The 26,308-nt window shown below is 47.3% G+C and overlaps 2 protein-coding genes across 2 annotated transcripts in view; both read left to right on the top strand.

Annotated features, from left to right (window-relative positions):
• The window catches only part of LOC311199735 (tubulin polyglutamylase ttll6-like), a gene marked incomplete at both ends in the record, with an annotated part of 274,802 nt that overhangs the window by 200,910 nt on the left and 47,584 nt on the right, over nt 1-26,308 (top strand).
• The window catches only part of LOC311199705 (DNA mismatch repair protein Msh3-like), a gene marked incomplete at both ends in the record, with an annotated part of 50,400 nt that continues 30,374 nt past the window's right edge, over nt 6,283-26,308 (top strand). The window contains 4 exons of the mRNA XM_084273843.1: nt 6,283-6,561; nt 21,304-21,368; nt 22,620-22,736; nt 24,401-24,508. Coding sequence (XP_084129969.1) covers nt 6,283-6,561; nt 21,304-21,368; nt 22,620-22,736; nt 24,401-24,508 — 569 coding nt within the window. The remainder of the gene's footprint in view (nt 6,562-21,303; nt 21,369-22,619; nt 22,737-24,400; nt 24,509-26,308) is intronic.

Raw genomic sequence — 26,308 nt, 5'->3', positions numbered from 1 at the left:
AGCCCTTGCTCTGAGGGCCATGGCCAGCAGCCTGGGGAGTGTTTCTGAGACAGGCATCAGCCCGGCTCCTTTGGCTCTGCTGCCCCTCAGCCCGAAGGCAGCAAACCCCTGAGATGTGTGCTGTGTGCTCCAGGCAAAGGGGAGTTTTAAACAGTTCCAGCTCATTCCAGTCTCAGTGTCCTCACTCTTCAAATGCTGCTTTCAGGTCAGCTCCCCATCCCTGGGGGTGGTCAAGGCCAGGCTGGATGGGGCCCTGGGCAGCCTTGTGTAGCTCCAGGCCTGGAGGTTGGTGGCCCTGCCTGTGGCAGGGGGTTGGGGCTCTGTGATCCTTGGGGTCCCTCCCAACCCAGCCCAGTCTGGGATTCTATGATTCTATGTGAATTTGCATGGCTTTAGTTTCCATTTTTGTCTCTGATGCTCTTTCATGTTTCACCGTTCACACACCTTGAGAACAGCAATTTCACACCCCCTACATCAAGCAGGTGGTGACTGGGGCTGAGTGGAGCACTGCCACCTGGAAAAGGTTGGTAGGAAAATTGCCCTTCCACCAGGATTCTTCACTGACAGACAGTCCTTGTGAAGATCTATCAGTCTGCTCACATATATTTCAATTCCACGTGATGCACCAGTATCCTACGGCACTGCTGCTACTGGGAGTTCCAGAGAGTACCATACAGGATGTTCCAGAAAAGTCTCTGCTGCTCCCTGTACAAAATACACCCATCATCCCATCAAAAGAGTATCACCCATCCAGCTTCAGCACCTCTCGCTCCTGGAACACCCTCAGTCCCTGTACTTCAGTGCACAGAGCTCATTCTGCCTGTGGTTCAGTTCTGGAACTCTGGGCTCTGTTGCCTCACGGGATCCAGAGACTCTGCCCAACAAGGACGTCAGCATTCCTCCTCTCCAGACCCTCCCAGGATGCCACAGCTCTTTGAGAACATCCAGTTCCAGGCTGTGTGCAAACCTCCAGGCTGGATGTTCAGGCAGCCAGACTGACAAAATCATCTATCCTGATTCCCCTGATGTTTATGATTTCCTATGAGCTACTCTGAAAAACGCCAGTCATGCAGTAAAAGTAGATCCAGCATTCTGCTGCTCCTTTAAACTGAATTATTTTAGGATAATACTGATCTGAGACTGCTTTTTTTAGAGGCAAAGAGCTAAATTCTTAGTGCAGCTAACACTGAATAACAGCAACAGTTCCTCGTGTCTCTTTCCTCCTGTATGCCTTCAGAAGAGCTAAAATGAAAAAGTTATATATATAAAAAGCACCTGCTCGTTCCCACTGTTTCCCAGTTCTGTGCATGAAAAATCAGCTGTCTGCATTCTGACTGAGAAACTGGCTGCCACTGGCCTGGACAGGTGGACCCTCAGCTGGGTTGGAAACTGGCTGGATGGCCGGGCCCAAAGGGTGAATAGAACCAAATCCAGCTGGAGGATGGTCACGAGTGGCGTCCCCCAGGGCTCAGTCCTGGGTCCAGTTCTGTTCAACATCTTTATCAATGACCTGGATGAAGGGATTGAATGCTCCCTCAGTAAATTTGCAGATGACACTGAGCTGGGAGGAAGTGTTGATCTGCCTGAGGGTGGGGAGGCTCTTCAGAGGGATCTGAACAGACTGGACCAAAGGGCTGAGGCCAACAGGATGAGGTTTAACATGGCCAAGTGCAGAGTCCTGCCCATGGGACACAACAACCCCATGCAGTGCTACAGGCTGGGGCAGACTGGCTGGAGAGCTGTCAGGCAGAGAAGGACCTGGGGGTGTTGGTTGACTGCAGGCTGAACATGAGCCAGCAGTGTGCCCAGGCAGCCAAGAAGGCCAATGGTATCTTGGTTTGTATCAAAAAGAGTGTGGCCAGTAGGTCTGGGGAGGTGACTGCTGAGGGGGCTCACCTGTCCCATAAAGGAAAGTGGATCCTTGCCCAGGAGATGGCAGGGCTCATGGATCGAGCTTTAAACTAGTTAGGAAGGGGGTATTAAGAAGGCTGCTGGGGTTAGGCAAGTGCTTCAGGAGTCACAACGGGAGTTGATGGTGGAAAAAGGTAAATACCAACAGCACAGGGGTGGACTTGGGGAAGTTTTGCCAGTCCCCTGTCAGAAATCTCGCTGTGGGCTGTTGAGGATACCTACATCTGCTGCCCCACTAAAATGCCCTTATACAAATGCACGTAGCATGGGGAACAAGCAAGAAGAATTAGAGATCTTTGTGCGGTCGCAGGGCCACGTTCTCATTGCAATCACAGAGACGTGGTGGGACAACCTGGACGACTGGCACGCTGTCATGGATGGCTGTGTGCTGTTTAGGAAAGACAGGCTAGGGAGGCGAGGTGGGGGAGTTGCTCTGTATGTGAGAGAGCACCTAGAATGTATTGAGCTCCACCTGGGGAAGGATGAACCATCCATCGAGTGCTTGTGGGTTAAAATCAAGGGGCAAACTGGTATGTGTGACATTGTTGTGGGAGTGTGCTGTAGGCCCCTGATGAAGAGGAGCAGGTTGATAGCGCATTCTAGAAGCAGTTAGAAGTAGCCTCAAGATCCCGGGCACTGATCCTTATGGGGGACTTCAACTATCCAGATATTTGCTGGGCAAGCAACACGACCAGTCATATGCAGTCCAGACAATTTCTGCAGTATGTTGAAGACAATTTCCTGCTACAGATGGTGCAGGAGCCTACAAGGGGAGGGCAGGTGCTGGACCTTGTTTTCACTAACAAGGACGGGCTCGTTAGGGAAGTGAATGTCAGGGGCAGCTTAGGACAAAGTGACCATGAAATGGTTGAGTTCAAGATCCTGGGTGGAAGAAGCAAGGCAAAAAGTAGGATAGCTACCCTGAATTTTGGAAGAGCTAACTTTGATCTCCTCCACTACTTAATAGGGGCTATCCCGTGGGCTACGCTGTTTGAAGGAATGGGAGCCTGTGAGAGCTGAGGGTGGTGGAGTCTCCTTCTCTGGAGGTATTCAAGAACCATCTGGACACCTATCTGAGTGACATGTCCTAGGGAGCTGCTTTGGCAGGGGGGTTGGACCTGATGATCTCTCGAGGTCCCTTCCAACCCCTACAATTCTGTGATTCTGTGATACTATGTTCAGGGCATGGGACCAGCCTCCTACGGGAAGCAGCGCTCGCAGCGCGGCTGAATGTGGCCCAAGAGGACATTTTACCCAATGTTCTGATTTATACAGATGCCACCACTGATTGCAATAGTTAATCAGGGTCTTCCCGTCTTCTGTTCCTCCTGACCCTACAATCTCTTTCCAATGGGCCAAAATACACCCCAGGGGGCTCTTTTTCAATATCCCTCCCCCCTGTTTTTGCCCACCTTGGGCGAGTTCTAAACGAGTGTTTTCCCTGCAATGAATGTACCTAAACTGAATGTAAATTCAAATAAGTTCAAATAAAATGCCTGTATAAACCTGTATAAACCTGTATAAATGGGCAAAGACTTATTCTTGCACCTGATTGAGAGATTCAAAGTTTTCTGAAGTCCTCCTCCCATATACACTCTTCAGATTTCCACAAATCAGTTGCTTCAGCTGACCTGAGCTAAAAATGTTCTCCCACTCAGACCAGTTGTCAACAATCAGTCAGGTATTTATTACACACAGTCACACATATACATAAGAATTCTGAGAAGAGGCTGGGTTATTCAAAGCAGTGCTGAGAAATCAGCAGCAGCAGCCTCCTCGCTCTGGCGCAGGCACGCTGCTATGTGGTGGTGGCCTTTTGGGGTCTTCTGGAGAAAGGCTCATAGTCTTCCTTCCAGTCTGTTCTTCACCTGTGGTGCAGATTGCTGAGTTATAGACACAGGGTCAGGTTAAACTGTTCCCTTCTTGAATAATTGCACCATTCGTTTGCTTGTCGTGTTTGATCTCCTTTGGGTTTCGTGTTATGAAGATGCCTTTTCCCTGGCAGCCACTGGGAGGCTGCAGATGAACATTCCGGTTTTCCTCTTGTGTCTGTAGGATTGGAAATCTCGATAGCTGTGGGAGGAAGCGGAGACTGTTCAGAGCTGCAAAAACCCCCATCCCCTGAGCTCACCCATAACAGGACAAATGAGGAAACGTGAGAGACTTTCATTTACAATGAGCTACAAGACACCAACACAAACAGCTCATAGACACACCTGAAATACCTTCTGGGAGGAGGCGGAAAAGGTACAGAGGGTGCAAAGAACAGGAAAGAAGCAAGCTGCATGCCATGAAAGCCACCAGACTTGCCTTTCCTACTGGGTTCCTGGTGCTGCTGGGGTCGATGTACCTCTTGGTGGCAAAGCGGGCCAAGACCCTCCTTGTAGATAAAAATCCTCAGTGGGTCACAAGAGGTGACCAGCACATAAAAGCGAAGGTCAAATTTGAAGCCATCAATGAGGAAAGGCTGTGAGAACACAAGGCAGGAGGGACGTGAGAAAAGCCAAGGCTGCGAGGCGGCTGCTGGCTGCCCTGCACGAGGCTGGCTGCTCTGTCTCACTGCTTGTGCCGCTCCCCGGCCCCTCAGCAGCGAGGAGAAAGGCAAGCTTTCGCCAGGCCTTTGCTGAGCTGCGGCCACCTCTGTGCCCCTGGCAGGTCCAGGAAGGTGCAGGGAGAGGACACAAGGAGGAGGTGGGATGCTGGAGGAGCTGCGAGGTTGCACACCCCCACCTCTAGTTTGAGATCTTCCCCGTTACCTTAGAGATGTACTGCTGACAGATCATATGCTTGTCGTGTTTGATCTCCTTTGGGTTACGTGTTATGAAGATGCCTTTTCCCTGGCAGCCACTGGGAGGCTGCAGATGAACATTCTGGTTTTCCTCTTGTCTCTGTAGTATTGGAAATCTCCATAGCTGTGGGAGGAAGCGGGGACTGTTAAGACCTTCCACCCAAAAGCCGATTCACACAGCACACCGTGCTGCCATGGATCTGATTTTCCTTGTTCCATGGATGCCCCAGTCTCTGTGGCTGAATGCCCCTGTCTGCCACCAGAAGCTTCTGTGCCCTTCAGAGGCTCTCTGGGGAGGGACCAGAGCTCTGCCTTGGGCACTGCCCAGACTGCCCTCTGCTGGGGAGAAAGAAGGGGAAGGTGAAGAGTTTGTTGGGAGGTGGATTGGGCTAGAAAGTGCGGAGGGAAAAAAAAAACAAGCCCATCCATGTGTCATGGTTTTAATGTCATGGTTTTAACCTCAGCTGGCAACTAAGCACCAGGCAGCAGCTCACTAACTGTCCCCTGGTGTGATGGGGGGAGGATTCAAAAGGTAAAAAAGAGAAAGAACCTCATGGGATGAGAGAAAAACAGTTTCATAAGCAGAAAGCAATTTTTAAAAGGGGAGAGAAAAACGCCCAAACAACCCCCAGCAAAGAGGGAGGAAAATGAATCCCATGAAAAACAAGCAATGTGCCACAGCACAGGCCCAGAAGTCAATGGAAAAGGGCGTCTGCCTCTCCAGAGGACGCACTCCTGCAGACTCCTTCCCTTCCAGCACTCACCAGCTTAGGTGCATCTGTTGAGCAGCAGAGCTGATCCCAAGAAGGGCTCAGAAGCCAGGGGTCTCTGTGCCAGCCCTGTGAGGAGTGGGTTCTCCACAGGGGCAGCGTACCTGGCACACTCCTCCCTTGCTGTGGATGAGGCCGTTTCCCAGAAGAGGGAGATGCTCTGCTTGAAGAACGGCTCGTACTTCTCTGTCCCACACGCCGGGTAAACGCGCCGGAAACCGCCCAGGTGGGACTTCTCGTACTGCTCTGCCTGGGCCAGCCAGGCAGCCTGGTTGCTCTCCAACTCCTCACGTCTGCAAACCGGGAGAAAGCAGAGGCAGGGAGGTGGGAGAGGAGGCTCCAGGTGCTGCCTGGGTGAGGGACAAGGGCCTGGCAAGCTTCTTTCCCCATCTGATACCTCCTTTCACATGCATGCAGGGAACCAACGCGATATGTGCTCCACCTACCCCCAGAGAGGGCTGGGGAAGCACTTCCAGCTCTCTCCCCTGCTGCACAGGCTCTCGCCCTGCCCCTCAGCCTTTTCCCCCAGCTAACCCAATGATAACAGAATTCCTTTAGAAGCCCCTGCTCGAGGCGTTCCTGCCACCCCGCACACTGTCAGGAGCTTTCCTCGCAGGCCAGCGGGGACCTTGCAGCAGCTGAGGCTGCAGGGGCAGGCTGAGTACGGGGTTAACATGCTCAGCAGCTCCAGCCTGGAGTTCTCTTGGGTGTCCTAATTGAAACAGGAGCTGCAGGGGTTCCTGCCCACCCACCGTCCCCTGCTCTCCACAGCAGGAAAAGCCCGGGCAGTGGGCTCAATGGGGCTGGACCTCGATGCACAGGACCCAGAGCACCCAGCGCCTCAAGTCTCCTCCTGCCCAGAGACAAGCCCTGGCGCTTCCTTTCAGGATGCCAATGGCTTGGAAGATTTCTCCTCTGAGGCCTCAGAGTGCCACAGCCTCCTCTGGATTCATGGAGAGTCTGATGGTTGTGCAGGAGCCAATGCTTTACGTGCTGCCTGTCTTCCTCCAGCACCTTCCTTCTGTCACAGGCAGGCACGTTTATCAGGCTGATGTTATTGCGGAGAAGTGCATCCTTCACCTCCCGTTCCAGGTGAGAGTCTGTGGCGAAGCTGGGAGAGTGGTTCACCTGACAAAGCAAGGAGCTAATTCACACCCCAGCTCCCAGCAAGTTCTGCCAGCTGCCAGCCCCAGCCCCAGCCCAGCCCCAGCCCCAGCCCCAGCCCTACCACACACTTTCCAATGAAGTCGGTCGGCCGCTCAGACCCCACAGCCGGCAGGACTGGGGATGTGGAGCAGCTCTCGGGATTCGGGATGCTCTTACAGGTCAAGGAGGCCTTGGGCTCAGGGCACTCCCTGCTATTGTAGAGGGTGTCCAGGGAATGGACAGGGACACCCTCCTGTCCCTCTTAGCCTACAGCAGGGCTAGATGCGGAAGGCTCCTGCTTTCCTGACAGGACATCTCTGAGGCTGAAAGCCGGCACTCAGCCAGGCAGCCTGAGAGCCATGGCCCTGTGCATGGGGCTGTGAGAAGTCCAGGGCTTGGAGAAGTGCTCCCCTGGGCTATTCCTGGGCCCTGAAGTGCCACTCCAGCCCAGGCACACAGGCCCGAAGGAAGCTGCCCCAGGGCAGGGGGACACAGGGACAGCTCTAGGGACAAAGGTTTCTCACGGCTCCCGGCCCCATTGGTTGCCTGGAAAATACCCGTGGCAGCAGCTGCAAACATCACCACCCTGTCCCACACCATGTCAGTGACCAATGGCCCCTCCTGAAGCAGCTCAACCTTGATATCATTTGCAGGGAGGAGCAACAGCATCCCTGCTTGCACATCCCAAGGCAAGCTCCTTGCCCAGGGTAACAGCAGCCACGAAACTTGTGCCTCCCCACAGGGCGTCTGCCACCTCCTGCCTGTGGAGTTGACCATGGCTCACCCAGCCTGACCCAGCCCCACGGCTCTCCCAGCCCGACCCCACCACGAGCTCAGTCCCACTGTCACCCAGAGGGGCAGTGGGTTCTGCTGCCAGGACTGGCTGCTGCCCTCACCTGCCACATACCTAATTCCCGGGATCGGCATGGAGCAGCCCCGAGCCCCTGGGGTCGCAGGGCCACCAGCAGAAGGATAAAGAGGCAGGTGGGGGCTGTGGCCCTTCCTGCCTGAATAATGTTTCTGCTGCTGCTGCTGCACAGCACTACATACCATGGCAGGGTGACATCACCACCCTGTCCCGCACCATCCCAATGGCTAATGGCCCCTCCTGAAGCAGCTCAACCTTGACATCATCTGCATGGAGAAGGAAAAGAATCCCTGCCACTGAAGGCCAAATTTGGGTGCAAGATTGGGGCTCTACAGTGTCCCCGACGTCTGGAGGCAACACCTTGCTTCTCCCAGCCCTTTCCAAGGAGTGGGAAATGGCTGCTGAGCAATGAAGTTGAGTCTGGCTGCTGCCTTCTCCTCCCCAGGGATAATCTCTGTGGGGAACTCGATCCCCCCCAGCCAGAAGTAGTCCTGGCCAGCTGGAAGATGGGTCTGTGCACCACAAACATCTCCTCTGTGCCGCAGGGGGAAGCTTTGCAAAAGACACTTCTCTGGTTTGTATTTCTTCAGCACCCTCACACCTCCCTTGGCTAGAGGAGATCCTGGGGTTTTTAACACAGGGATCGTCCCCTGGGCTGACTCCCAGGAATTCTCCTTGGCATGACCCCAGGGTAACCCTGATCCCTCTGCTTGGTCTCCCTGCTCTGACCATAGGGAAGGGTGGAAACTAGGGGGGTGGAAGCCCATTCTCTGAATGGACCTGGACGTTGTTTCTTTGTTGCTTGGCCAAGAAGCTGCTCTGTGCACACGGGGTTCTCCCAGGGTGCTGCCATGGTTGTCAGAGAGCGATCGCTCCTCGGGCCCAGCTCTCAGGAGCACTGAACACCACAGGGCGAGGGTCCCCGGGATACCAGCCCACCCTGTCCAGCTCCAGCTGCCCCAAGATTACAGGGTAATTACGTGTCCAGTTAGAGACACGGCCTCCCAGGCAGCCATGATCTCTGCAAAGCCAAGAAAAGGGGCCTCAGAGGGTACCAGGGTTCCCGATCTGGTGGGAGCAGGTCCACCCCTGGTGCTCTGCGGCTGCCAGGCAGCATTTCAGGATGATGACAATGGTTGCTGCAGTTGTCTCCATCTCTCAGAGGAACTGGGATCGGTTGTCCGTCTGTCCTGCTGCGAGGTGCGGCTGGCAGTGTGGGACCAGGCTCCTGAAGCTGCAGCCAGGTGCCTGTGGAGACAGGAGGCTGCCGAGGCCCTGCCATGGCTGCGGTGCTGGGTGCTGCAGGGTGCCGTTCAGCGCTGGCTGTGCTGTGGGACGCAGGCACTTGGCTGCACATGGAGTTGTGTCCCCTGTTTGGAGGCCCACAGGTCCTTCTTGCCTGTCAAACCACCCCAGAGGGATGCAGGCTGTCACCCAGGGCCCTTCTGCAGGTCTCTCCCAAGGGCTGCTCTCTGCCCTCGGCACCCAGAAAGGCCCAGCCTTGGACCTGCTCCCATGGCCGCACGGCTGGTGATTGCCCAGCTCTCTGGTCTGCCCAGGTCTCTCTTTGAGGTCTAAAAACCTCATTTTGGGGGTCTGAGGCCTCATGGAGAAGTTCCAAGCTGCACTTTTAAGGTGACAGGACTTCTCTCCTTAGGAGCCCAAACCATCCCTTTGAAGGCCTGAAGCCTGCTTTTGAAGGCCCCACCACCACCTCCACGTGAGAGTACAGAGCCTCCTTCTCTGGCTCCAACGTGTTGCTTTTAGGAATCATTGCCCAGTTTAGAATATTCAGCACAGAGTTTTGGGATCCCAAAGTCTGGTTTTAGAGTGCAAACTCCTCATGCAGGAAAAAGGCCTCATTTGTTTCATGCTCAAAGCCTTGTTTTCAGACTCCAAAGAGCCTGGTGTAGGCTGCAAAGCAACTCTTCAGAGCTCCAAACCTGGTTTTGGGGTGGAAAGCCGTATTTTCATTCCTAGAGCTCCACTGACAGCACCCAAAGTCCTGTTCTGAAAGCCAAACCCCTGCTTTTGAGGGTCCAGACTCTCCTGTGTGGGGCCCAAAGCCCTCTTTCCCAGCTCTAAGCCTCCTTGTAGATCCCCAGGCCCTCTAATATGGATCAAAGCCTCATTTGGGCAAGGAGGGGCAAGAGGCTGCTGAGGGGCCTGGAAGAGAAAAGTTGTGAGGGGTGTCTGAGTGTTAGAAATGCCAATGGTCCTAAAGAAAGGACTTGAGGTACACACGTTAGTGAAACAGTAATTTATTATACATTCTTGCAAGAGCTGGTACCTAACACAGTAGACACACCTTTGGTCAGAGTCCTTCGAGCGAGGCATTCTTTATGGGAGGTCACCACTGTGGCACTTCAAGCTATCCTGTTAGCAAGTCTTCCTTAACCCTTTACAAGCATCTTAATGTAATATTTCAGCAATGTTGAGACATAAGTCCACAGCTTTCCCACCCCATCGCCCATTACTTAGCAAATTAAGCTTTAGGAGGGTCTCCAGGCCTGGTCAAAACCGGCTGGAGTCTTCTATTTTGTCATGCGCCATCATCATGGCGGAACTACTGGGTTCAGTGGATTCACACATGCGTGAGCTTCCTTTTCTAGTACTTTCTGTGGGGAGGTGGTGAGGGAAAACTGCGCTTGTGCAGTTCCAAAAGCACACAGTTAAGTGAACAAGCACTGGAGCAGCTGAAAATGGCTGGCGTTGGAGAAGATGAGACCCCAAATCCCTCCCCCGAACCTCATCCTTCAGCTCCAGGAGTGGTAAGATTTCCTTTCTCCAGCACTATAGCCAGGCAGTAGGGACAATGTCCTTGCTATGGCTATAGTGGTGTATTGTTCCCCTTCCATTACACTTTCAGGTCATCCCAACATGTGTGGTTTCACGTCCCGGAGCAACCAGAGAGGTGGGTGTTACTGAGACTGAGAGGTCTCTTCAAACTCAGATGGTTGGTTTAGAAAGAATCAAGGTTTTCCTGTTCCGTTATTTCTTTACTTCTAGGCAGAGGACCCCTGCCTCTCCTCGCAGGGTTGCAGATGCTGTGGCGATGTGTGAACGATGCCGTGTGATAGAATTCTGCGCATTGTTAGGAGCTCTTGTTATTTTGGTTTTGGTTTTGGTTGTGGCTGGTTTCTATTGTTGTTACACCTGTGTACACCAATAAAGTCCAGTTTTGTTCAGTTAACCAAGAGTTTCTATACATAAATTCTATTAGACAAAACGGGAGAGGGGGAGAAAGTTGCTACACCACGTGACTAAGAACTTTATAGCAAGCATAGAAGGGATAGGGTTATATGATCCTAACAGTTACTTGTTTTGTTGGTTTTATGAACCTGATGTTTTATTCTGTCATGGTAACTGCTTGCATGTGGTTCACCACGTTTTGGATCCATAGGATCAGACACGGTAGAAATACTTAATTTGCCACATCCTCCTCCCTCTTTGGCCAATACATCATCCGAAACCAGGCGGCGTTGCAGGATCGAGCACACGTCTCTCGAGATTGTTGATTCAGGAGATCTGTAGCATTGGCAGTTTTGTTGGAAATGATTTCCAAAACTGCTTGCAAGCGAATTATGCAGTTCAGGTTGTAAATTGGTTCCCGTGCCCCTGTTATCAATTCATTAGGATTCCATGTGGCCAGCCTGAAATGCTTTATTCTTTTGGGAGGCCACTCATTTTTCCCCCAATTTTGTGTTCCTCCAATTTCAATCTCGACAGATCTTTTCTCTCATGCAACACCTTTAGTTCATTTTTTTTAACAGCACCTGCCATTGACTTTCTTTGACCCCTTTTAAACTTCCTTTTACACCTACTCTATACAAACATCAACATACTTTTGCCAACCAAATTCGGGGACGTGTGTAACGTCTGTTTGCCAGACTTCTAGTGGGCCTGTGCCACGAGGACTCGCGCCAGGGACAAGGCCACTAGCAAACTGTCGACAGTCCAGGCATGACTGTACAATCCAGCCACAGTTCCTTAAAAAACCCTTATATAATCTCTTCCCTAAACTTCCTTTCGACAATGCTCGTTTCATTCGGGTCACTACTCCTACCACATACAATTGATCACATACTATGGCTTTTCACTTTGCAAACACTTTTACAACTGCCTGTAACTCCAGCTGCTGAGTTGAGGCTTGTATTTCCTCTAATACCAATTCCTGTTATTTTCCATTTTCTTTGCTACGTATTCAATTTGCAAAAGCAACATTTCCCAGCATGTTCCACACCAGGACTCCTCTGAATGGCATGTATTGAGTGGGTAGTGCAAATGCACAGATTTGCTGCAGTTCAATTGTTCTGTGGCTCTCTGTATTTTCTGTCATACCCAACAAAATAAGGTAGAAATTGCAGTCAAGTGTTGGATGGCTTTACAGGAGCCAAGACTGTTCATAGTGATGCTTCTTAGTGCTTCTCTCCCTGTCAGAAAAGTGATGCTTGAACCTTGCCACCACAGCCTTTGTTTCCAGTGACTTGAAGCACAGTGAGATCTAAACCAGGGAATGGGGGGAGCTGTGCACCTCTTCAAGGCTGGAAATAATAATCAGTGGCAATTGGCAGCCTGGAAGAGATGCAGAGCTTGTAACAGTGCCTGCGTGGCTGAAACCGTGCTGCCAGGCAGCACCCCCACTGACATGGCTGCCAGGCAGCACCCACACTGACATGGCTGCCAGGCAGCACCCCCACTAACATGGCTGCCAGGCAGCACCCCCACTGACATGGCTGCCAGGCAGCACCCCCACTAACATGGCTGCCAGGCAGCACCCCCACTGACATGGCTGCCAGGCAGCACCCCCACTAACATGGCTGCCAGGCAGCACCCCCACTGACATGGCTGCCTTGCAGCACCCCCACTAACATGGCTGCCAGGCAGCACCCCCACTGACATGGCTGCCAGAGCCCCTGTCTCGGGCTTTGCTGCTGCTCCTCGGGCTCTCACAGCTCCCCTCCCACCAGCACAAGGTGTCTCCTTTCCCGGGCGGCTCTTCCATTCCCCACAGGAGGGGGGCGTTTCTCCCCCGCCAGCCTCTCCTCACCCCCGGCACCCCCTCTCCCTGCAGCCCCGCTCCCCCGCCCAGCCGGGGCTTTTGGTATCTGCCACAGCCTGGGCAGCAAGTCCCTGCCGGAGCCATCTGGCCTCGTGTGGAGTTGGCAGCCCCAGAGCTTCAGGCCCTCAGTCCCCGGTAAGTCCACCCCTCTTTTCCACCCCCTTTTCTTTGTGCTGGTAAATTCTGGTGCAGATTGGGCAGTGTGCCACCTGTCTGGAGGGTCTGAGCAAAGCATTTCCCTGCTCCCAGCCGATGGTGAGTTTGTTTCCCCAGTGCAGCTCTGAGCTGAGCTCTGACAGAGCAGCAGGCGCTTTCCTTACAGCCTGGTCACCCTGGAGTAAGATTTGAATCCTTTGTTAGAGTAAGGGTGGCATGGGTGGGAGTGGGACAGGGATGCCCTCTGTTTTGGAGAGGAAGCATGGGAAATGCCTTTGTCACTTGCACTTTACTTTGTGCTGCTTTGGGATGCGATGAGACAACATTGATTAGTGCTCGTTGCAGTAGCAATTGTCTCCTGCCCAGCAGGACAGACACAGCCTCTCTCAGCAGTCCTGCCTTATACCAGCTGATCAGCTGGCAGCCAAATGTGATTGGAACTTCATGTTTTGTCCCACCACTGAACACCGTCCGTCTGCCCTGTGATTCTGTGAGGGCTCAGGCTTTATTCCTGGGATGGTGCCCATGTGTGCCCGGCAGCCCTGTTTCAGAGGGAAGGAGAAGATGCAGGCAAGGGCAGCTCTGTACCCTTTTCTTTTGGTAGGGTAATATTTTTCATGAACGTAATTCATTAAAGTGAATAAGGGATTTCTAATTAATAAATAACTGTATAATTTATAATGAATATATTTGTAATTAAACAGTCCATTTTTAAATGAAAAGAGAAAGTAGCCACTCTTGGTTAGTTAGATAGAAAGTTCCCATTACCTATGGATACCTGGGAGCTGCTGCCCCATACCTTTCAATTCACTTCCACTTTTAGCTGCCAACAACAGAAACCATTGTTCCATGCTATTTCTCAGTTTCTCTTAACAGAGTAAAAGGCATAAGACATGTAAAGGTGATGTTACTGAGAAAAGGCTGGGCTTTTGTTTGCAAGTAGAACTGCAGAGAAACGCTGTCGATGCTGGTTCCTCTTCTTATTGCCTGATTTTAGAAAAAGTAATCTCACATTGTCAGCCTTGATTTTTTGCAGCTTGTGTGTTTCTCATTCATTCAGTTTTACCTTCAGCATTTAATAATGTAGCTCCAAGCCTCATCTCTCAGTAGGTTGTAAAGTAGAAAAGACATTACAGAAACATCACCTGAATATCTTGTTGCATGCTGTATAACCAAATATTATAGGTTCCCCATTGATTTTTAGTCTTTATCTGTTCTTGCTTGTAGTGTTTTGGTTGCTGGCTGATGTTATGTTTTTGTGTTTGTGTTGGGGAAGAAAAGTCCCTTGAGAGTGGGATGTTTGTGCTGTGACCTTCTGCCTCAGGGATTCGTAGCGCCGTTAAAGGATGCTGTTAGCACAGCACATGTGTCACTGCAGCTCTGGGAACTTGATTCAGATGCAGCTTCTGCGGTGTGAAAAGCAGTTTCATTGCATGGTGGGTTTGACTTTTGGAGTTGCAGCAGGTACTTTGCATCTGCTAACTGACAGTCCTTTAACTTTGATGCAGTTTTGCTTTACCCACTGTTGCCTGTTTTTTCACTGGTCCTGCACAGGATACAGTCTGAATAGAGAAATGCTGCTCCAGGAGTGGGGACTCATTTGAACCCACTCCCACATTTTGAGGGTATGAACATACTGTTGCTGTTAAGCATGGGGGGTGGGGGAAAGTTTGTTAGCAAGGAGGGATGCAAGGGAGCTGGGGCTTTGCTGTGCTGTTCTCTGAGATCTGCAGGAGCCCTTAGTTTCTAATGAACGGTGCTTCCACTTCCATGGCCTTCCCCCTCTTTGCAAAAACCAGGTGTTACATTCTTCTGCTAAAAGCATAAGTTGTGTGTCATTTCATTGGGGGGCTGTGGGTGTGGTGTGGGTGTGTTTGGGGGTTTCTTTAATTTTAAAGAAATGTGATACCTGTCATGTTCTTCTGTCTTGAAGTGCACCCAGAATGTGACCTCACTGAAGTGAACAGGGAAAACGTTTGGAGCTGAGAACCTGTGATGTCAGGGAAAGAAAAAATGCAGGAAAGGGTCTTCTTGAAGTTTCTGCAGAAAGCTTTCTTTGGGCAGGTGAAAGCTCAGCTGGTTCCCACCTTTGTCTCTTGGCAGCCTTGCAGGTTCTCTAACCAGGATTTGTTATTAAGATTACTAAACAACTCCTGGGGTTGTGCAGCTAGAGATTTAGATGGTCTTCCTGCTGTTCCCTGTGTTACCAGTGTCTGAGAGACAAGGAAGGGCTTTGCTACTTTCTGGCTAAGGAGGATTTTCAAGGTCACCTCCTACTTGGGTTAATGCAACCTGGGAGCAAAAATAGGTCTGCCCATTTGTGGAAAAGTTCTCCTTAGTTCCTCCCCATTTTCTACCACTGATGGTTAGTTAGTAAAGGTCTGTTCTGAAACCCCAGTAGTGCTGCAGTAGCTTTGAAAGTCTCTGTCCTGGAATGGGCGAGGGGCAGGGACACTTGTTACAATCCTGTAAATTGAGCACATTTTCCCTTCATCCTTTTGTCAGCAAATGAAGGAGGTTGAAGTTCAGCTGCAGGGTAGTAATTTAGGGTAGTGGGCAAGATCCCAAAAGGACTAGAAAAGTAATTAAAGTTGTTCTGTTCTTTCAAACTGGCACTAGGCTAAGGGGAAATTTGATGAAGGGAATTTGAAGCCTTGAACAATAGAGCTGCAGCCTACCAAATAGGAAGTTCGGAAGAAAGGGGGGAATAAAAGTTGATCTAGACTAGACTGACATGGCAGCCAGTGCCCAGAACTCCACAGTGAGATCATGATTTTAGATTTCTTTCTTGCTAATTGACAGCATTTGATTTGACCTCAGGTTCCTTATGTTTCAAAGCCTGCCTTGCAGGGTGCATTTGAGGGTTTGCATTTTGTTTGGTGCTTTTGGTCTGCTTACCCATCTTTGTGGAATGATTAGATAGTGTTTAAAACAAGTACTGTAGTTGTCACTCAAAATACTTAACTAACACCCAACCCCACAGAAGTACAGCTCTTCTTTACAAAACATCTTCAAGCAAAGCTGTAAAACAGTTGCCTGTGCAGCTAAAATAGATCTGAACGTTTAGAATCAAGGGTCATTTGGAAGCAGTTGTGTTGCAGTAGAGAACTGCTCATCAAAACCTTCCTGTCTTTGGTGTCATCTCCTCAGAGACAGTCAGGTGACCCCAGTTCCCTTGTGAGTGGTGAATGAATTCTTATTTGTTGAAGAAAGACTAAAAAGTGTCATCAACACTTTATTAGAATGAATTGCCATGCTAATCATCTTTCTGTTTACCCTGCTATGGGGTACTTAAATGCTTGGTTTGAACTTCATGTTTTGATCCTGAATTAGTTTTTACTGCTACCTGTTGAACTCAGAGAAAAGTCAGATGAGGTGGATGGTGTGTGTGGGTATGGGTGTTGTGTGCAATAGCATCTCTGTAGAAGAGCAAAGAGGGGTGTAGACATCTGAGTGGCTGGAAATAAAGACAAGCACTGTTTGAAATCACATCGTGCCAGCCCGGTGAGGTTTCCATCAGGAACTGAGATGATGGTTTGTGGAATTGATCAGGTCAAGGGTTCTGGCAAGTGCATATGGCACTTGAATTTGTAGGAAATACACTTACATCCATGCCAAAGTATTTCTTACAAAGACAATAATAGTGTATTATCCCACGTGTTCATTCCTGACCTTGGTATCGATGCCATGCAGAGGTGTTTTGCTGTCTGACACCACGTGCACATTTCCTCCTCTTTTTTATTTTCTTTTTTTGCTGTTTCTGATGGTGTCAGGTAGAAGTGGCCCTAAAGATGAAGGTAGAAGCATTTAGGTAGCAAAATGTCCCTTTGGCTGCTGTGCTGAGAAGCCTTGCTTCTGTTCTGGCAGCTTCTGCTCATTGGAGAGTATTCGATCCCTCTTCTGAAAGAAAGTGGTAAATAGTCACAGCTTGTGTGGGGTTTCCTTCTCCTGCCCCCCGTGCTTTCCCATCAGCACAGGCACAAGGACTGTGCAGTGTCCTTGCCTGCAGAGTTAGTGTTAGACACTTGTGCAGCACTGCTTGCAGTAAGTCCTGCTGTAGCTCAAGGCACAGTACTCCTGTCACTGAACTTCCAGCCTCCCTGTGACCTTTCAGAGAGAGAGCTGTGACAGTGTGTGCAAGGAGGAGAGTGCAGACATGCCCTTGAATTGGGACAGTGTGTTTAAGCTCCAGACATTCTGCCTTGGGCTTTAGGATAAACTTAGTTTGCGTTCTTCTGATTCCCTGTGAATTAATCCACCCCAGGAGGGATTCCCTAAGGGCCAGTGCAGCTACTCTGCCGTAAAAGGGGGGTAAAATGTGAGAGAGTGGAGGTGATGCTGTCACTACAGACATTGTCACCCAATGACTACAGCCTAGTCCTTGGTAATGAACTGTGGAGGTAACTGGACAGAATTACATTGTTACTGAGTCATTTTCCTGAAGACCTCCCAAGCAAAATACTTGAGAAATATTTCAGTAGTCTCTGAGTGTGGGTCAACCTCCACACAGCTCACAGCATTCTTGAGTGGAAATCCTGACACTCTTGTGTGGCAGAGTAAGTCCTGGTACCTGTGATGTCCTTATTTTGCACTGGTGGCAGCCTCTGCAGCACCAGGGACACGTGTTCCTTGCTGGAGAGACTGATGATCGGCCTCTCACCTCTCTGTGAGAGTGTCGTGGTTTCACCCGGCTGAGGGCCAAGATCCACGCAGCTGCCTGCTCCTTACAGGAAAAGAGCAGGTTAAAGGGAAGGGGAGGGGGAATGTGAGAAGTAAGGGAAGGGAAAAGGAAAAGGAAGGGGCAAATAACCCCAAAATCAAGAAATTAAGAGGCCCGTGGGTTGGGATAAGGATAGTTTACTAAGATAACAGAAAGATACAATATAACAATACTAACAGGACTTCAAAGCAAAAATAGATGAAGCTGTTGATACCCAATGCAGTTTCTCACCAAACCACACAGCTCAGGCCGTGCCACCCAGAGCCGTCCCAGAACCCGACCGTCCCCCAAGAACCGCGCGTCCCGGAGCCGCCCCAGGCCTTCCTCCCGTCAGCCCCCGATATCCTGGGCAGGACGTAACTGGCGTGGAATACTCTCTTTGGTCAGCTCGGTCACCTGTCCTGGCTTCGCCCCTCCTTTCTCATGAAGAGCTGAGAAAGTCCTTGACTGTCTGACAGCAACTAGAAACATCAGGGGGTTATCAGCAGTACTCCCATTTTACTCTCAAACACAGCATTCATCTGCTGTTACAAATGAAATTAACTCCATCCTGACCAAAACCAGGACAGGTGTCTATTATGGATGGCTGTTCCCTTGCTTGTCTAGAAAATAGCTTAAAAGCTAGGCTTAACTAGAACTCTCTTCATTTAGCATGGTACTTGATCAGGTCATTTGCCTCTATTTGCACAACTTCAAAAAACAGGTTTTTGACAGTGTCACTTTATTTAAGTCAATTTCTTTGGTGATTTAAATAATAAAACCACATTACTGCAGTCAAATTTGTTTCAGTAATGCTTTGCTTTTTTGTGTATTGAATTGAAAGTATCAGTGAGATACCACTGTTCAGCATTGCGCTGGAACTGAGAGTGGGAGACCTGGGGAAAACTCCACAGAAAGTTGGGAAAAGAAATTAGCTTGGCAACTGAATGAGGGTTGAGAGTAAAAGAGATGAATCAGTGAGGACAGTGTGGTATGAAGCTGGAAGCAGATCACCGTCCCACTGAGGACCTGGGACGCTGAGAAAGACCCAAGAGATGCAGCAGGGAGCAAATAGACAATGCTGAGAGGGGATGGGAGAAGGGATGAGTTAGAGTATCACTTGATAAAGGCCTTGGGTGGATATTTCTTTTGCTCCTGAGGTTCAGAAGAACAAACATGTGGCAGGAGAGTTGGGGAGGATGTCAGCTAAGATGCTAAGTCCAAGAGGAAATGTGGAAGAGTGTGTTTCGGTATTGCATGAGGAAGGAAAGAGCCAGGATTTGAAGGATTTCTCTGAAATACTGGCTTAAGAGTTGGATGATGACATGTGTGTGAAAGAGGGAAGAGTTGATGAAAGAGGAGAGTATCAAGAAAGTAGCCAGGTCTGAACTGGAGAGTTTCAGAAACCACCAGTTAACTATGCCTGTTTTAGAGGGGCCCCTTGTAGCAGCAGCCAGCTCAGAAACCATTGCAGGCAAAGAGCTCTATCTTGGGAAATTCATTAATGGAGCTGCACAAGTTAAAGCTATCTGTCATTTAATTACATCTGGTATGAGTGTATTGCAGACATCAAAAGACACAAAAGAGGAAGGGTTAGAGAAGAGGGTCAGTGAGGAAAGGGAATTGAAGGGGAGGAGCAAAGCATAGACACGAGTCTGAGTTAAGCTCAGCCTTCCTCAGAACTTGTGCTGTTGTAGCACTCTAGCACTCTGATAGATGTTGTGTTCAAGCACTTCTTTGCAACAGGACTGGTCAGAAGTAGGTTTATGGTTTGCTGGTTCTGGAAGAAAAAGAAGCTGCCAGGAAATCTGTTCTCTTTATCTTCCCACTCTGAACACATTCAGAGAACAGACGTTCTGTCAGGGAGGCACTCAGATTCTTTGCTCCTGCATGTGTGCCCTCCAAACACACTCTTATGAATGCAGTCAGCCCACAGTTTATTAACTGAAATTTGTGAAGATCCACTTGACATACACCTTTTCAAAAAGATGAGGTTACATCCATATCTGTCTTATCTTTCATTTCCAGACCTCTAATGTAACTAATAGCATCACTAAACAGGACAGAAAGCTGTCCAGATAGTGATAGCATTGCTATTCTTTTCAGGCAGGATTTAGAGAGAAATTGCTACATTTGGGAAAAGTTTGCTTCCTGATAAGCAGTGCTTCAGGCCCAGTTTATTTAATACTGCACATATTTATATAATAGGCCTAAGAATTAAAGGGTAAAAAAGGAAATGTTTTTGTTGTTTTGAAGAAGATTGCAACCTCTCTACTTCTTTCTTGCTAGCCACACAAACACACCAGGCAATTGAACTGGCTGTGTAACTGTTCTGAGTTCAGTTAGTCGTCTAGCATAGACACAAATATGGTCTTGTTTTCTGACTACTCTTCATGAACATGGCTTGCTTAATTGTTTTGAGCTAAAATTCAAGAAAAAAATGCAATACTAGCACATCAGCAACACTACTAGTAGCAGCAGCAGTTGATTCATTTTCAAATCTTTGTCTTGTGTATTATGCAACTTCAGGGTTTCAGAGGTACCGATTATTTTCAAGGTGTTTTAGGTAAATTAAGAACTAGTGTAGTCTGTCCATTCTGGAGTGTGCTCATGTTAGGGTTATTCTTCTTGTTTGTAGTCTAAGGTGATTGCTGGGTATTCTGGTGAGGTGTGGAAGGTTTTATCTAAATCTTACTAACTGTAATGTAAGAGCTTTGTCAGATGAGTCTTGGGCATTTCTGTAAAGGTGATCAGATACTGGGCTAATCTAATCTCTGATGGAAATTAATTTTCCATCTGTGTTTTTTATTCTTTGACGTCTAGAACCTCAGGCTGGTGTTATAAAAATAACTGACATGAATTGTATAAAATACTGCAGGAAAGACGTCATGTAAATTTCACTGTACTGAGCTTCTTGCCATTACTGCTGGTTTCCTCTGTTCTTTCCATTTCTGAACTCCAATTGATCCAAACGTGAAGGGAGGTACTGTACATGCAGTGCTAGCATTTGAGGTTTTGAGCTCTTGTCTGTGAAATACTGTAGGTAAATATGGCTCAATAGGAATCACTGATCCCTGGGCAGGAAAGCACATCTTACTCGTAAGGCTGAGGGACTTGGGACTCTTTAGCCTAGGTGAGACTGAGGGAGGATCTTACCAGTCCTTTTAAATACTTGTAGGCTGGGTGTCAGGAGAACAGGGTCAGTCTTTTGACAGTGATGCCCTGCAACAGGACAGAGGCAATGGGTACAAAGTGAAATATAGGAAGTTCCAGCTAAACATGAGGAGGAACTTCTTTACTGTGGGGGTGGCAGAGCTCAGGGCCAGGGCTGCCTAGAGAGGTTGTGGAGTCTCCATCTCTGGAGACATTCAAAACCTGCCTGGACTGTGTCCTGTGCAACCTGCTCAAGGTGACCCTGCTCTGGCAGGGGGGTTGGACTAGATGATCTTCAAAGGCCCCTTCCAGCCCCGATCATTATGTGATTCTGTGAAACAGCCTGAGTACAGCTTGTGTATAGTGTAGAGTCTGTGTAAATGCTGAATTCTCTGCGAGGCCCAGTCAGGATCAGGTAAGTCTTAACTAGCTTTAGTCTGGGTTTGGCTTGGTAAGAGGGAGGTGAGCAGAACATTTTAGTAGATGGAGGAGCAAAAGGGCAAAGATGAGGCAGGAACATGGCAGAGCAAAAGAACAGCTCAGGGTAGAAGTTGCTCTCTTGGCAGCAAATGTACGTGATTACCCTCATTTTTAGGGAAGAAAGAACATTAGCTTCTGGTCTGCTCAGTCTCTTCAGGATGAGCATGGGTTTCGTCTGATGCTTGCAGATTTCTTGATTTCATTATGGTTATGCTTCTGTAGTCTTCTTAACTTCCCATGATGTGTAATATTATATTTCTGTTTGTTTAGTTTATGATAGAAGTCAAGAATTCCAATAAATCCTCCGTTCCATCTGACTGGGTTATGGTTAGTAGGTATGTAAAATGTCTTTAAAGTTTGCTGTATTTTAATATATAAGGAAAAAAATATAGTATGGGCCATTTTGGTTTTACAGTTAATTAGATACACATTGTCACAGCTCCATGTGTGTTTGTGGTTTGGGGTTTCTTTAAACTAAAAGCAACCAATGAAAATGGTTACATTGATTTATTGCCATAGTAAGTTTTGCTTAAAACCAAACAAGACCAAGCTGAAAAACTGGAACTTTTAAAAGTGTTTATTTTTAAATAGTACTTAATGTTTCAAAGCAGATGTATTGGCATGAAAATTACGGTTTTGATTCAGTTGTGCCTGTAGATTGTAGATATACATTTTTCATAAAATTTTAGTTGTTCTTACTTTCTTCAGAAAGGTAAAAGTAGCTGTGCAAAATATCTCAGTATCTAAGACTTAGTGTATTAAAAATGTTTTAATTTTATTTGTTCATACAAACAAGCTTTGCTTGCTTTGTTACTTAGTGTTGTGTAAGCATGATTTTAGATAGTTTAGATACTTTTTCCAGTACATGAAACAGAGGTGAACTGGAAGATCATTTATTATTTAAACAGGTAGAATACCTTATGTTATGATGTGTACACAGAGCCATGTCTCATCAGAAGTAGGCATAATCAAGGTGAACTCTGAAGCGATGTTCTATTCACTGATGCAAGAATTCGATATTGAAGTGCACAGAGTAGACAGAATTAAGGCGATGAAGGAAAAATACAGCTATTCTGGATATTGTAAAAGAATGCCTGGGAATGCCAACATGAGTCCTTAATGGAAATACATAAATAAAGAGCAAGTGCCTTAAATGGAAACTAGTATCCATGCAATACAGTCTGTATTTACTAAGTTTATTCCAGGTTTATTGTGAAGTTTCAGCTTTAAAGTAGAAATTTTTTTGTTGGAGGTTGTTGTAGATGCAGCCAGTCAAAGAAAAATCATCTTTGTGAAGCCTGTTGCTGAAGAGAATTTTGTGAGATATATAAGCTTCAGTGATACATAATACATTGTGAAAAATGCAGCCTTCAGAATGGGCAGCAGTACAGTAGCCAATCACTTTATTCACAGTGAAGATCACTGGTATCAATAGAGTTTGGTACCACAGTAAAAGAACTGGCTTTTTTACCGTGCATTTTCAAGGCTCAGAGTGAGTTAGAAAACTAGTCCAATTTTGCATGTAGATGGTGTAACTGATTGCTTAGTAACCTTGATTCCCTATTTGGCTTCTCTCTGTTTTCCAGCACAAAAGCTGTCAGCCGTTTCCACTCGCCGTTTGTTATAGAAAATGACAAACATCGGAATCAGCTCCGGGAGCAGCTAGTCCTTGACTGCAACGCTGAATGGCTGAACTTTTTAGAGTGAGTTGACAAAATAGACTCATTTTTTTATTATTTTATTTATTGCTGTAAGAACAGAAGAAGAAAGAGTTTTATCTTAACAAAAAAAAAACAACCAAAGGGAAAAACGCAGCTGATAACTCAGTTATGCTGCCCATGGTAAAATACTGTTCTTCAACATAAAGCATTTGAAAGCGAGACCTTTACACACTAAGTCCTGAAGGCAGCAGTGATGTCTCTAGATTTTAAAATTCTGATGACAGCACACTATTAAATATATACAGTGGCTCTCAAAATTTGAAAATGGAGTGAAACTGAATCTAGTACAGTGTAACTGAGAGGAGAATAGAATTTATTATACAACAATTGCAGTGTTACAGTTTTTCAGTTAGGAATGTTCAGGGTGTTTGGGCAGTTGCTTGTGTGAGTGTGATTCTCCCTACCCCTGTATGGAAAGCGGCCTGGTGAGCACTTCTGCTAGCTCCTTCAGCACCCTGGGATGGATCCCATCTGGCCCCATAGACCTGTGTATGTTAAGTTGAAAATCTATTTCTCAAACTTCTGAACACCTTTAATTTTCAGGTGTCAGGTTATAAATCACTGCTTTACTTCCAGGAATTACTAGCACACTGAAATTATCCCTCAATTCTTGCAATAATAATTAACTCACTTGTGCTTTTTTCCATACCACAAAAACTTCCTTCTGAAATTGCCTCACTGGATGTAACTGATGCCAAGTTTTGCCTCTTGGTAGGAACCCAGAGGTTCTGTAAACTTTATTAGAAACTGAAATTCCAATTCACTCTTCCAGATGTATTGCCTTTGCAATACCATAAAAATAGTTACATTATTTTTTTGGTTACTATATTAGCCATATAAGTTTTAGTAGACCTTTCTTTACTTAGATCTGCTGCTTTTCATGTTCACTTTGATGATTTCAATAGTGTCATATGATAGCAGCGTACAGCAAGGAAAGATGTGTAGAGAGTGATCTTCCCCAGCCCTCCATTTATTTATTTATTCATTTTTGCTCCCTTACTTGCTTTATATTCCCCAATTGTATCTTTGAGGCTAGGAGTGGAGAGAAATAAATTCTACAGTACTAAAAGAATGAACTCTGCTTTCTCCTGGTAATGTTATTGTTGTACTAGGGGCATCGGTACCATAAATGGAAGGTGAATTCTTCAATTTTCTATTGTACTTACCATATTTTATTGATATTGTAGACAAATCCTGTATTCAGGCACTTCAGGGTTTGAGGGTTTTTTTATTGTTTGGAGGGGGGGTTATTTGACTGTAACTTACAGCTGAAGTGAATTGGCAGTTGCGATTCAGCTGCCACTGTGATAAACAGTGGCATTTTCAGAGACCTTATTTAGGCAGCAGGGATCAACTGTGGACCCTTTATATGCTATTAAATGAGTTTCATTTTGCCGCCTTTTTGTGCTTAAAAATAATGCCCTGTTACAAGGGAAGCACGAAGTCTGCTGTGAGCAAGATTGTGTCCTCATACTGTAAGTTAATACACTGCTGGGAGATTGGAATTCAGAGTAATTTAGAGACTGTAGAGAGCTCTGTGAGAAGCATGCATGAGGGGTATTTTGACAGTACATTCCTATCTGTATGAAATGATTTTTTTTTTTCCTCTTTTCTTCCTCCTGTTATTTTCCCCTGTTTTGGTGTAGCCATTTCAGTGAACATTATCACCCCGTGTCTAAAGCAATGGGTCACCTAGCAACTATCGACTGTCTGTTCTCATTGGCTCAGGTGGCTAAACAAGGAGACTACTGCAGGTAATAAATGTTTAATTTTTATGTAAGATTTTATAGGGAATTATGAGAGAGCTTTTGAAATACATTTGATTTTAATATGTGTACCGTGATAAAATGCATTATTGAAATTGTTTGCAGTAGTTTCGACTTGATCTGATTTTGCAAAGCGGCACTTCTGGGCTTCATTCAAGTCTGTAAACATTGCGGTTTAAATTTGACATCTCATGTTTGTCTGGTTTTCAAACTGTGTGTGGTTGGTAGATGATATCTCACAAACATAAATAGATGTTGGACTTTGCATGGAAATTTTTTTCCTCCTATTTCTTTTCTCCTCATCAAAGTCTGACTTTATAGTGTAGAATACCTAAGATTTTAAGGTGTATGAGGTATGTTTCAAAGATGTATTTCAGGTAAATAATAGGTAATTAGAGCCAGCTTCCAGAGCAGGGATGGTGCCTTACCTAGGAATGTGTGTTCAATCTGATGAGCTGTGCCCTTCCCTCTGTGCAAGACCCACACGTGCACACCAGGCACCACAGCCTGCTGCATTCTGCCATGAGGAAGCATGAACCCTTAAGGCTTTCTGCCTCAGAGATTGGTCCAGAGCTGGCTCCTGAGTGTGTACAATCTGCAACTTGGGTCTTCCTCCCCCTCACAAACCCACATCCCTTGCACCTACACAGAGATAGTCAGTCTTATTGGTGTGTTTTCTTCTATATCACGAGGTCTGTGTCCCCAGAGAGACTCGACGCTCGCTGAACCACTGCTTCAGCTTGCTGAGTGCTGTCCTAGAGATTGGCATTTACTGTTTCTGAGGCTTACTGTGAACACCCTTGTGAGGGCTATCTGTTTCCAGTCCTCAGCCATTCCTTCTTCCATACAGTCCACATACTCTTTTTTTGAAAAGTGCTGTGTGGTTTTTAAATGTCATTGTGGGGCTACATTGCAAGTAATTGGGCAATTGCTTATGTATAACCATATGAATTGGTAACATTTGTGACCTGTGGAAATAACAGCAAATCATGTATTAAATGTGTGTGGAGAAAGGGAAATCCACTTAGATATCCTTCTGCATTTATACAGCATTAAAGACAGTATTGATCACTTCTGGATTCTTGATCATGCCTGCTGCTAATCAAAATCTCTTTAAAAGTAATTGCTCGTTTATTTCTGTATACTGAGATGAGAAAACAAACTGAAATGTTATTAATTCACTGTGCAGTGTTTAAATAATTCACTGGATTTTAAAGAGTGGCTTAGAGCTTATAAACTGGCAGGAAGGAGACTTCTCAGTGAAACTTCAGCTGCAGGGAAGGTGTCAATAATTAATTTTGGAGGACTACTGAAGGAAAGACGGGACATCCATAGTAACCAACTCGAGTATTTCGGGAGAATGTTTTTTTGATTGAGGATTGTTTCATATCATCCTACCTGAGGCAGGTAAACAAGTTGTGAGGTTGGGAGCACTGGTGCTCCACATGGTTGTTGGAGAGTAGTAAGCATATCTTGGAGTTTCAGCCTGTCTCTGGAACCCTGCTTTGGGAGACTCAACCCTGACATGGACAATGTAAGGCATTGGGCTCCCAGGACACAAAGTTAGATGCCTAACTGGTGTAGGTAGCCCAGAGATCATCATCTGAAGTTTGAGTATCCGTTCTGCAAGCAGTGAGTTTGTTTAAGGAGCACCATTGAAAAGATGCATGAATAAAGGACGTTCTACATTCCAGAGCAATTTCCACCCCCGTCCCCCAGTTCTCTCTTACTGCATGACATGTGATTGTCTAACTGGGACAGGGAAGAACTTTTAAATGACTGTGGCTG

This window comes from Gallinula chloropus (genome assembly GCF_964237585.1).
Source record: "Gallinula chloropus genome assembly, chromosome: 21".
Lineage (NCBI taxonomy): Eukaryota > Metazoa > Chordata > Aves > Gruiformes > Rallidae > Gallinula > Gallinula chloropus.
This window is presented reverse-complemented; position numbering and strand designations above follow the sequence as displayed.